Below are 12,558 nucleotides of genomic sequence, written 5' to 3' on the forward strand. Positions count from 1 at the left end.
GAGTTTGAAAGAGGGAGAAATAAACCTTGGTCCTTTCATGTCACAGCCCTTATTATCCTGCTTTGATACAGCAGGGGGAAAAGGTCCTGCCATTGTCTCTCAAGGAAGTGTGGGTCTCACAGGCAGTTTACAAACCTTGCACTACACCCAATGACACTTGGGAGATAAATCATTCCAATTCTTTTTAAATCCTAATTTAATTAGCTGCAAGAGATTCTAAAAATGAAAGGAGGTGGGTATTCCCCATTAGAAATTTCTAACATCTTACAAGACAGTGGTATCTATGTATCTATGTATCTATGTATCTATGTATCTATGTAGCTATGTATCTATCTATCTATCTATCTATCTATCTATCTATCTATCTATCTATCTATCTATCTATCTATCTATCTATCTATCTGTGTTATATTTCTGCCGATTGACAGATAATGGAAGCAGTTAGCTTCCTCCCATAATTGGGGCATACCAGGGGTTGTGACACACACACACACACACACACACACACACACACACAAAATACATACATACATACATACATAGAATTATTTTGCAAGAGGGGCTGTGATACTTTGCAGATATATCTTTTAACTGTGTAGCAGTAATATTTGTGTCATTAATACTGAGACTGACTCTAAATATTTCCAACATAAAGTTTGGTGAGAGTTGCTGCATAAACAGTTGGTTTCTTCTACACATTTCAAAATTCAGCCCTGGTTCAAATACGCAAATTTATTATTAGACGATATGCATTTGGAAAAATAAAATTAAAAACTCAGTAGCAGTACAGTATGCAGTTTACAAATACTCCTATGTCTTACAAAATGTTGAAATCCCACAGAGCCATCATGAAGCACTCCATGAACTGATTAGATAAAAACTCAACAGCTGATATAACAGTAATTACTGTATGATGGAATCAGTTTCAATCATCAATCAGTCTGGAACCAGTTCACCCATAACTAGAGCAAAACAAGAATGATATTGCTACTTCACAGAATATCAGGCACTTTCATTCACTTCTCTCAGTCTGGAAGCGCCTATGCAAGTTTTTCCGCCAAACATGGGAACAGCACTGAAAAAACGGACATGACCCTTTTTCACACTTATGACCATTGCAGCATCGCCATGGTCGCGTGGTCAAAATCCAGATGCTTGACAACTGATTCATATTTATGACAGTTGCATTGTCCCGGGATCACACGATCCCTTTTTGTGACTTTCTAACAAGCAAAGTCAATGGGGGGAGCTGGATTCACTTAACAATCCAGTTACTAGATTAGCAACTACAGTGATTCATTTAACCACTGTAGCAAGAGAGATCATAAAATGGGGCAAAATTCACTTAAAAATTGTCTCATTTAGCAACAAAAATGTTGGGCTCAATTGAGGTTATAGGTTGAGGGCTACCTGTATTGCTGGGAGTACATTCATAACCATAAAGGATCTAAACAAGCCTTCAAAATTGTATATATTTTTTGTATTACATTGAGAGTTCAACTCCCAGAATTCCCCAGCCAGCATTCGCCAAGGTTGAGAAACACTGCACTAGAAGTACCTATTTCCTTCTCAAACTAATCTGAATTCTTCATCATATCTGAACTTGGGGGAGCTCTGGCTACATCAGGGTCCCCCAGTGGTGGGATTCAACCAGTGTAACAACTGGTTTGCTGTGTGCATGCACATTGCATTTGAAATCAGCACTATATCTTAATTTTTCCTGCAGCCCCGGTGAGTAAAACAGCTGAGATGCAGCAATCTGCTCTGCTGCACTGATCAGCTGGGCTTCAAACAAAGGAAATATAGCACGGAATAGAGCAGGGGCGTGTGGGCGGAGCCAACTGATTGCCGGAACTATCAGTTTGCCCTAACCGGTACAAATCGGCTGAATCCCACCCCTGGGGTTACCCTACATTTGGAATATATCAAGGGATTCAAGTTACTTTACAAGTAGACATGGATGATTCTATTTTCCTTCTCTGGGCTTCAACAGAAGAAAGTCAGTGGGGGTGGGGGAGACATGGGGAATGAGACAGGACTTGCAGTGCTTGTAGCAGAGGTGGGTTCCTACCAGTTCGCACCTGTTCGGTAGAACCGATTCGTCAAATCTACCGAACCGGTTAGAAGAGGTTCCACCAGTGGACCCGGAAAGCAGGCCACACCTACAGAAGAGGTTCCAAAATTTTTTGAAACCCACCACTGGTCCTTGGATATGATTATTCTACACTATCATGCTCATATTTATAAAACTCAGGGCCTCTGTGAAAGGTAAGGATGACTACTGCGTTTGTGGTGCAATCAGAACATTGCGTGTGTTGAAGTTGTTTTAACGCAAACCAAAGATGCCTTTTAAAAAACAGGTGTACATCATATTCTTATGCAGGCCAGTGCTGCGTGTAAGGTAATTTAAGGTGGTTCTGACAAGTGTCGTCGGCATCTTCATATCCGGTCACATGGGCGGCAAGCCATTCCCATCCGGTCACATGGGCAGCAAGCCACTCCCACAAAGGCGGCCACACCTACAGAGTAGGTTCGAACAATTTTTGAAACCCACCACCGGCTTGTAGTGACAATGTTAAACTATGGTGCGGTTGCTAAAATGGATCCCATCTGATTGTATCTGTCCTGTTCCTGCTCAACCCGAATCTGTTGTTACAATGCAAGCGGCAGACCCTTATGTTATGTTTTGTTAAGACTAAATGTATGGTCAGAATTTAAAAATGCAAGCAGGTCTTTGCAAGGTATTGAAATGACTGAATTTAAGATAAAGAGTGAAAGATTAAAAGGAACAATTGACTTCTTACGGCAGCAAAACCTGACTGGAGCCTGAAGAGATTTAATAACTTCTTTCATTTGTAGGAGTGAAGCTCATCATGACCTCCCTTCGCTCAAGAGTTCAAGGAACAGGCTACATCCCATTCCCAACCCCCTTTGACAGCCTTAAACCATTAAACAAGTGTTTCTATAGGCAGAGTTCAGCCATGACAGATCAAAGATCAGTAAGAAAGGCGCCTGGAAGAATTTGGGCTTCAGGAGCTCCTATATGGGAAAATGCTGCCTGATGAATCTCTGGATTCTTCATTAAAGCTTCCTAGCTGGCTTTATACATTATGTATAAGTACATGTTTTCTTTGCAGTTTAGTGCGATGTGCAAACAGGAACAAGGAATAAGCCGTTGTTGTTGCTTTTTTAGAGCAGTAAATCACTATTTGTTACTAGTTTGTTGATTGGAACTGTGGCTTACTGTGAAGTATGAAACGTGAAGAGGTGGTTTAATTTGTGGTTTCACGAATTATTTCTGCATTTTCTGTCACATCAGGGGCTTTAGCTAATCCTTAGAAGTGCAAGGCAAGGGTGGAGAAAGTTCGAAAAAGTTTCTCTTTTTGATATTCCTTATCTGTCTTTTGAGAGGTAGCCTAATGGTTCATTCTTGCCTGTGGCATTGTTCTTGTTCCTTTTCAACTGGAGAAGAGAAATGATTATTTGCCTAATTAGGCTTGGCTCATGGGATGCCCTTTCTGGTTTTTAAATGGGAGCAGTTAATAATAATAATAATACCTGTTAAGTACAAGCTGTCACTGTAATTTATGATGCTATATCCATGTTTTGTGAAGTATTAACATCAGCATGATCTGATAACGGAGGCTAAACCTATAGGCTGCAGGCCTATAATGGTTTCCTCACATCAACACTCTTAACTTTGGGAAATACAAGAGTTAAAGTAATGAACTCAGGCACAATGGAGAGAAAGCAATCCCTTCCGCTTTGATTCAAAGATGATAAAAACACCTCAGTGCAAACCTTCAGGTATTCTCTTCCATACATGAAATCTACTTTAACATTTAGATGCACTTCCTTGGCTATCTCTGCAAGAATGTGACTCAGAATCTCTGTCTCATTTCTATTAGGTAACCATTTTGGAATATTTTATTTATTTATTTATTGAATTTGTTTGCTGTCCATCTCGCCTATCACAGCCAATGGCACTAATGCCTTTTTGAAACTGAGGGCTCTTCAGATGTTCAGGCTTGACAAAATTCCAGTCAGCATGGTGAGAATTTTAGGAATTGAAGCCCATCATCTGGATAGTACCCAGTTTATAGAACAATGGACTAAGAGAACCAAGATAATCTTGAAGCAATCCAGCTACCTTAGTCCAGGCAAAACTCCAAGCTCCTAATTTCTGTCAAATATAGAAATGCCATGATTTTTATATCATGACTAAAATTCTACAGTGGGGGTGTAAAAAGAAAGAATTTGTATATAACTGATTTCAGGATTTCCAAAACTGAAACCTATGCTTTGGGAAACTGTGCTTTTTAAGGCAATCTCTTGCTACCATCACTTCCCCAGACATGTTAACAATGGTATCAAACTTTCAGCTTGAACCTACTTGATTGGGTAGGTCTCATCTTTTCTTCTCTGCTTCTCATGTTGAGGGATGGCCTCCCAGCCAAAAGTAAGACTCCAATCAAAGTTTCCCCGACTGTGTTGCTTCCCATATTGGATGGGCTTGGAAAATTCAAAGCTGTTCAGGTCAATGGTGGTGATATCTGGACTGACCACAGCTGTGGGCTCTTCAGCAATGCGCGATAGGAGAGGCTCTAACCATCCATGGAAACATTCACCTGAGGAAAAATCAATCAGGAACTACTACACCAGCTCCACAAAAATAAATCCCTATTTCCAAACTCTGTTGCCGTAAGAGTTGACCAGGGTGAGCCAGAGGGCGGAGTCAAATGTGTCATCAGTTTGGAATCGCTATGCTCCCACAAGAGACCTACATCCAGCCTCCCCTTGAATCCCATTTACTTTTATCTACCAATTTACCTTGACTGTTAGCAGATCAGATTCTTGTGTATAAGTAGCATGTAATAAACTTGAAGTGCTTTCAACTAAACTCCTGTTCCTGGTTCTTTCATTGTACCTGACAGTTGCTGCGGTCACTTCTACCTTTAAAAGGTTTTCAGAGATACCTGACACTTAGGTATCTGAAAATATTTCTCTTCTAATGTGAACTTTCTTACCCATGGAAAGTCATATGGACACTCAATTTTCTTTTTAAAATTTCAATATTTATTGCTTTAACATTTGCAAGACGAGGATGCCTGATCTTTTCTGGGCTCAGAATACACCCAGGACCAAATCTGGCTGGTATTTGGATTATAGACAGTTTGGGAATTATCTGGCCCATAGGTTAGACTGACAAATAAAAATGCCTTTCCAGAAAAAGATAACGACAAAGCATTTTCATATTACTGTCAAGAAAACTTGCATTAATGTGTCCAGATGTCAATCTCAATACACAGAATTATACAATCATAGAACTGGAAGGGACCATGGACGCCATCTATCCCTATTTTGCCCCTATCCAAGGCAAGAGCTTATACTATCCTGGACAAATAGTTGCCCAATCTTTTCTTGAAAACCTCCAGCGATAAAGCACCAATAACTCCAGGAAGCAAGCTGTTCCATTGAATAATTGTTTTGTCAAAAAATTCCTCCTTATTTCCAGGTTGGATCTCCCTCTGAACTTCCAGAACTTCTTGTCCTGCCTTCAGGTACTTTGGAGAATAAATTGATGCCCTCTTCCCTATGACTGCCCTTCTAGTATTGGAAGACTACTATCAGGCCTCCCCTAAGCCTTCTCCTCATACTTAGTTCCCTTAGCTGTTAATTGTATGATTTAGCCTCCAGACCCATTATAATCTTTCTTGCTCTTCTCTGCACTCTTCCTAGGGCCCCAGCATCCTTTTCGAATGGTGGCAACCAGAACTGGGTGTAGTATTTCGAATGTGGTCTCACTAGTGCAGCATAGAGTGGTACTATCACTTCTTAGGATCTTGATGCTATCCCTCTGTTGATGTAACCAATGACTTTATTGGGTTTTTTGGCAGTTGTAGCACACTGCTGGCTCATACTTAAGCAGTAGTCCACCAGGACATCAAGATCCCTCTCACAGGCACTACTGTTGAGCTAGGTACTGTCTGCCCTGTACCTGTGCACCTGGTTTTTCCTGCCTAAACATGGTACCTTACTTTTTCAGCACTGAACTTATTGGATAGGGCTCAATGCTAAAGTCTGTCAATATCCTTCTGACTCTTGAGTCTATCTTCCAAAGAAATTGAACCATTAAGTAATTTGCAAAATTTGACAAAATGGACAAAAATTGAACCATGGAGGGAAAAGACTGTATGAAATCTAAAAATGGAGAAACAAATGGCTGAAGTAAATTTACTGAACGTTCTGGGAATCAAAGTTATCTAAGTTTTTTTTTATACCACATAGTCTATACAAGAGAATTAGAACTTGCCTCCAGGACAGAGACACTTGTATGTACATTAAATGAATAATAGCAATAGCAATAGCAGTTAGACTTATATACCGCTTCATAGGGCTTTCAGCCCTCTCTAAGCGGTTTACAGAGTCAGCATATTGCCCCCAACAACAATCCGGGTCCTCATTTTACCTACCTCAGAAGGATGGAAGGCTGAGTCAACCCTGAGCCGGTGAGATTTGAACAGCCGAACTGCAGAACTGCAGTCAGCTGAAGTAGCTGCAGTGCTGCATTTAACCACTGCGCCACCTCGGCTCAATAATGCATTGAATGCATACAGTAGGTGCCTGACTCCTAGCAACTCTACTTCATTTCCTTTACGATTAAATATTGAATGATGATTGATGGAATGATGCATCCAAACTACATCTAAGCATTTTGGATGCAGTTTTATTATCTTGAATAATAAAATAGCATTCTTAGTAGAGTCTGTTAATTAGGTCATTCAAGTACTATTCACTTGTTTGATTTCACTGAAGTTATTATGTTTGACACAATTATCACAATCGGTAGCATTAAGTCTGCCATACCCATTCAATGCATGGGCTGCTGATTAGTGGATGGAGATTGATCAAGGGGCAAATATGGCTCTGTGAACCAACCCAAGATCAATCAATTAATGGAGTGTTTCTCAACCTTGGTAACTGTAAGACGTGTTGGGAGACACTGAATTAACACATAAACGCCTATGAACTGGCACTGTTTGTCAAGGGGGAAAAAAGGCAAACTTTATCAACAAAGAGATTTATTACTTACAATGAGCATCCAAGAAAGTGAGGACATCACCCGTGGCAACACTGGCACCAAGCAATCGGGCAGTTATTAATCCCTTTCTCTCCAACTGCCGGACAACTTTGACTACCTGCAATTGCTTCACATAGTTGTCCAACTCGTCTTTCAAGTAATCTGAAAGAGAATTAATCAAACATGAGGCCAGGTTATCTACGGAACAGTCTTTGTACTATTGCACTGTCCAATCCCACTCAGTCAGGCAGGGAAAATATGTTGCGGACCCTGACAGTTAAAGAATTTTGATTGGCAGGGTCCAGGAAGAACACCTTCTATGCCTTTGTCCTCACTCTGTGTGGCTCCACTTTCCTGGCCTTTCAGAAAGATATAAAGACAGGGTGGTGCGGCCTTGCTTGCCGTTCACATAAGAAGCATGCAACTATGGGGTGGGTTGGTTGGTGCCCTGAAAGCCTTCCCTTTTTCTTTTAATTATTTTTTTAATGTTTTTAATCATCCTTGCCTCTTTTTAAATTTTAACTTTTGTTTTTATGTTTTAATATTTTATTGTACACCACACAGAATCCCTTTATGAGAGAGATGGGCAGACACATAGTCAGTTAGTCAGTGAGTCGGTTAGTGGGATACGATGCTCAAGAGTCTGGTGACAATGGGAATCAGATTCTCATCCCTATGGGGGATCAATTTAAACTCTGGTTTTTAATTTCATGTTTACTTTTAAGAATTAAAAAAGGCTTATGAAACTATATATGATGATTGGAGAAATGAATGGCTCAGCGCGAAAGGTAATGAAGAAAAAAAAAACCATCTTTACCAGTCAAAGAGTGCAATTGTATACCTGTTCAAGCAGGAAAATAAAACCCCACTATGAATATTAAAAGTCGTTCTCAAATGCACACACACGCACACACTTACAGTACTTATGTTTATGTATTTATACCTCAAAGCAGGTTGCCATACGTTCAAACAAACACACCCAAGACTATGCTGTTAGAAGAGTTTGCTGCATTCCAGACATGCTTTGATTCTTGCTATCCAAGAATGGGCAACACACCATAACAAACAACAACAGAAAACAAACCCCACTGGCAGCATTTGATTAAAGTGTTAAATTTTATAGCTGCCTATTCCCCAAATTTCTTATCCATTATTTGGGACCTCAAATCAGAGGTCTTTAGCTAGCAGCTCAGAACATATTAGAACTGTTTTGCAACCTTGTTCACTATAGATTATAAGCGCAGGAAGGCCACTGTACATATTTTTAAAGAACTCAAAAGTTAATTAAAATTAAACATTGAATAACAAACTACACTAGAGCTTTCCAAGTCTAATAACCATTCTCGGCGATGATTTATCTCCCTGATTGTTCTGGGTCTAAGCATTTCATACAATGTTGACATGGGAAAGTATACTGATCAAAAAAAGCAGAATGCACTGAGTAAGAAAGCAGGTATTCATCAGATAGGGGAGGGGTGGGAAAATAGGTGATTTTGTACAGGTGCCTAAAAGTTAATCTAAGTGCTTCTGTTGCTTAGCATTAATTTCAGGAGTGTATACAAGGCAATCCCTATCGCTACCCACCCATTCTTCAAACAGAAGATAATACTTCTCAATGACGTCCTTTCTTATGCTAATGTCGAAGTGTTACAGGCTCCTTTCCTTCACTGTGTGCCCCCAGAGTACATCCAGTAATGAGAGTTGGAGTCTAACTTATTTGGAGGGATCAAGATTGGGAGCAAAATGATGTTGAATATCTTGCCTGTCCAAAGCCAATTACTTGCATTATCTGCAGAACCCTATTTATTTATCAGGGAACAAAAAAGGGGGACTCTCTCTGTTTCTCTCATCCCTACCCCCTCTTAACCCAGCATCTCTTAGCATCAAAGCTAAGTCCTTATTTAGAATTACTCTGAGCAAACTTTTGGTCGCAGGTGCACCCTGTGGGCAGGAAGCAGTTCAACTCGCTGTGGGGAGAGATTGTTAGCTTTGTAATTGTAGCCACCCTGAAGGACTCTGCTGTGAATGTGAAGGGTATAATACTGGTACAGAAGAGGAAGAGGGCAGGAAATGACAGCACGGAATTGGAAAATGACAACTATAAACTAGAAGCAACTTTCAGTCAAACTAACTGAGGAGTTGTCTTTTTAGTCACATAAATATGAACAAACACATTCTCCCATTAACTATGAAGTCTCTGGAGATACTAGAAATAATAGCTTACAGCAGTGTCAACAATAAAAAATGTTACTTGATTAATTAGGCCAAGCAAATTATTGGCTCCCCACATTAGACAGGAGGTTTTTAAACGAAGTTCATTCTCTTTAAAATTCACAGATTATGTGCAGGATAACGGGCCAGCTAATACTTTTGTTTCATTCTTCGGTGTGGATAGAATGGCATGGTGGTGTCTTGTTCTTGACAAGCCCTCCATTTGAAGATCACCCAATATAAATCTGGTTTTCAGATAACAAACGATAGGAAGGGACAGCAATAAAGGCCTTGGATCTGACCTTTACCTGGGCTGTTGTGAGCATAAAGGCAGTGGCTGAGAGCAAAACTCTGTTTTTCACTTTGCAGGAAAAGCAGGATAAAAATCTTATTATCAGGAGAATGTAATATTTTTAGCGAGGAAGCCTAAAACCAGACAGATAGGGATATTTTCTGTCTGTGTGTGAGTGCACATTTCTTTTCAGAGCCTAACAGCAAGCAAAAACCTATACAAAATAATCCAATGTGTAGGTTATCTGTATTAAAATATGTATTATAAAGAATTCTTAGTGATGGTAGCTTACTTATTCTTTATAGTAATTAAAACTCTAGTTAAATTCTTATTGATTTTAATATTTCCTGAGCAATTGGGTCAAAACTGGCTTTGGAATTTTCCCTGTACACGTACGCAGTCTAAATAATAGACAACTAAATATATAGCAAAACTCACTCTCTTTTACTTAACTAATAAGCATTGTTTTCTTAAGGATTGGTCTGCTTTCTGTTCTGGTGTTAGCTTAAGGTGAGAACAGGACAGGGTTAATGATCCTGAATATTTGTTCAAAGCAATTCAAAGCAAGCAAGGCCTTTTGTTAGGAAAATTTCCAGCTAAGGAAGAAAATGACAGGCAACTGCTTATTCATATGAGGTGGGCTAATGCTTGCAAAGCAATTTAAAATCCATCTAGGCATCTCTATATTACAACATTACAAGATTCAAAGAGAAACACAAGTCTTTTATGTTTGGAGAACTCATAAGCCTTTGTCTACAAGTATCAACAACTGTAGAGGTTTTGCATCAAATAGGTACTTTCCTCTCAGAATGCTGTGTCAGGCATTCCAAGATGTCTGGAAGTCATAATTTATGCATCCTTTATTGTACTGCTCAAGGACCATGCTGCTCTTCCTCCCAAAATCCTGATGTTGAGAAGGCAATGGGGAACAGTAATTTCTGTATATGTGCACCAAACCCATGACTCAGGTGGAGAACTAATCTCGCAAAAAAAGCTTGGAAAAAACCCCAAAGCACGCCTAGGCTGCATTAACAGAAGAATAGTTTCAAGACCATGCAAAGTGACAGTACTACTTTATACTGCATTGGTGAAACCATAATTCAAATTGTGCATCCAGTTCCTGTCACCATGATACAAAAAAGATGTTGAGACTCTAGAAAGAGGGCAGAGAAGAGCAACAAAGATGATTAGGAGACTGGAGGGTAAAACATATGAAGAACGGTTGCAGGAATGAGGCATTTCTAATCTAAGGAAGAGAAAGAGTAGTAATGATATGATAGTAGTCTTTCAGTACTTAACTGCCCATTACAGAGAAAGGGTTGATCTATTCTCCAAAGTACTTGAGGGCAGAATAAGAAATAACAGGTGGAAGAACATTAAAGAGAGAGCTTAGGTTACTAGAACTAAGAAGAAATTTCCTGACAGTGAAACAATTAAACAGTAGGATGACTTGCCTCCAGAAGTTGTGGATACTTTATCACTGGAGGTTTTCAACAACAGACTGGACAGCCATTTGTCCAGCATGGTATAGGGTCTCCTGCTCAAGCAGATGTTGGACTACTAGAAGATCTCCAAAGTCCCTTCTACCCCCTATTATTCTATGTTCTGCATAAGCATCAGTTTGAGGTATGTGAAAAGAGACAACTGCGACATCTCATCCACTATAAGATTTTAGATTTTTTTTAGATTTTATTTATTATTTATAGGCCGCCCTTTTCCCTGAGGGGACTCAGGGCGGCTTACAATTCATAGGAGGGGGAGTGCAAGACAAAACATAAGACAATACGTGAGTAAAAATAGAAATAAAATAATAAAACACAACTTTCATTCAACATTCGGGCGGGGATGGATTATAATCTTTAACCCCAGGCCTGACGGGGTAGCCAGATCTTAAGGGCTGTGCGGAAGGTCTGGATGGTTCGTGAGGGTACGAATCTCCACGGGGAGATCGTTCCAAAGGGTCGGAGCTGCTACTGAGAAGGCTCTCCTCCGCGTAGTCGCCAGTCGGCACTAACTGGCGGATGGAACTCGGAGGAGGCCCAATCTGTGCGATCTAATAGGTCGAAGGGAGGTAATTGGCAGGAGGAAGGCAGAAGACTAAAGAAAATCCTTAGAACCATGTGGCAATGCTTCTATCATTAGATAAAATGAAAAGTTACTTCAAGGTGCATCACAAAAAATTGCTAGATATTCATTTTCTCTTTCTGGTATTTTTTTTTCCTCCCAGAGAATGATCTGTGATCTTTTCTGGCTAGGGTGCTTTTTTTTTTTACACAACTATATGAAGAGAACATTTGCTGTTCTACCTTCAGCAACAAAATACCTTAGGAGAACTCTAGCAATTAATCTGTCTTCAGAATCAATTTATTTATTTGTATTTTACCCTTCAATTTTAAAGTAACTCTTTTAAAGGGCAGGCTGACAGCCAACAATCTGCATGCTTTTCACATAAGGCAGTAGCTTTCTCACCTTCCCTGCAGGGCAGGTTTAGTGAAAAACATAGAAATAATACTTACAGTATCAGCGTTGTATGTTGGCATAGTATCATATGCCAGAATCTCTAAAATAGCTGCATAGTTAAATGTTGCAGTTATAGCAAAGCACTCAAAGAGGACATTAAACTTTTCAAAATACAGTGCTTCAAAAACCACACCGCTTTGAACAAGCTGCTTATTATTTCTGGAAATAAGATCTGCTTAATCTGATAAAAGAAGCAAGAAACTTTATAACCAGTTTGCTCACCAGCAGTCTTCTCAACCACATTATTTCCAGTTGTGGAACACCTCTTGAAACTCACTCCCATTGTTAAATTAATGATGATTTAAGATTTCTTGGATGGGTAAGGGTGGGAGCATGACTGGGACAAGGGAAAGAGTTAAGAGAATTTTGTAAGAAAATGCATGCTGTGGTGGAACAATATCAAGTGAGGAGAAGGATAGCATCACTGATAGACATGAAGCGCAGGAGTTTTGGA

At 39.8% G+C, this 12,558-nt stretch overlaps 1 protein-coding gene across 4 annotated transcripts in view; it reads right to left on the minus strand.

Annotated features, from left to right (window-relative positions):
- The window catches only part of GALNT6 (polypeptide N-acetylgalactosaminyltransferase 6), a 75,704-nt gene that overhangs the window by 16,331 nt on the left and 46,815 nt on the right, over window positions 1-12,558 (minus strand). For all 4 annotated transcript variants that reach the window (XM_087710557.1, XM_087710558.1, XM_087710556.1 and 1 more), the window contains 2 exons: window positions 7,094-7,243; window positions 4,394-4,628 (listed from right to left, as the gene is read on the minus strand). In XM_087710557.1, the coding sequence (XP_087566683.1) occupies window positions 4,394-4,628; window positions 7,094-7,243 (385 nt within the window). The remainder of the gene's footprint in view (window positions 1-4,393; window positions 4,629-7,093; window positions 7,244-12,558) is intronic.

Source organism: Thamnophis sirtalis, unplaced genomic scaffold, assembly GCF_051295495.1.
Source record: "Thamnophis sirtalis isolate CommonGarterSnake01/CBP01778 unplaced genomic scaffold, rThaSir2_p1.2 scaffold_3, whole genome shotgun sequence".
Lineage (NCBI taxonomy): Eukaryota > Metazoa > Chordata > Lepidosauria > Squamata > Natricidae > Thamnophis > Thamnophis sirtalis.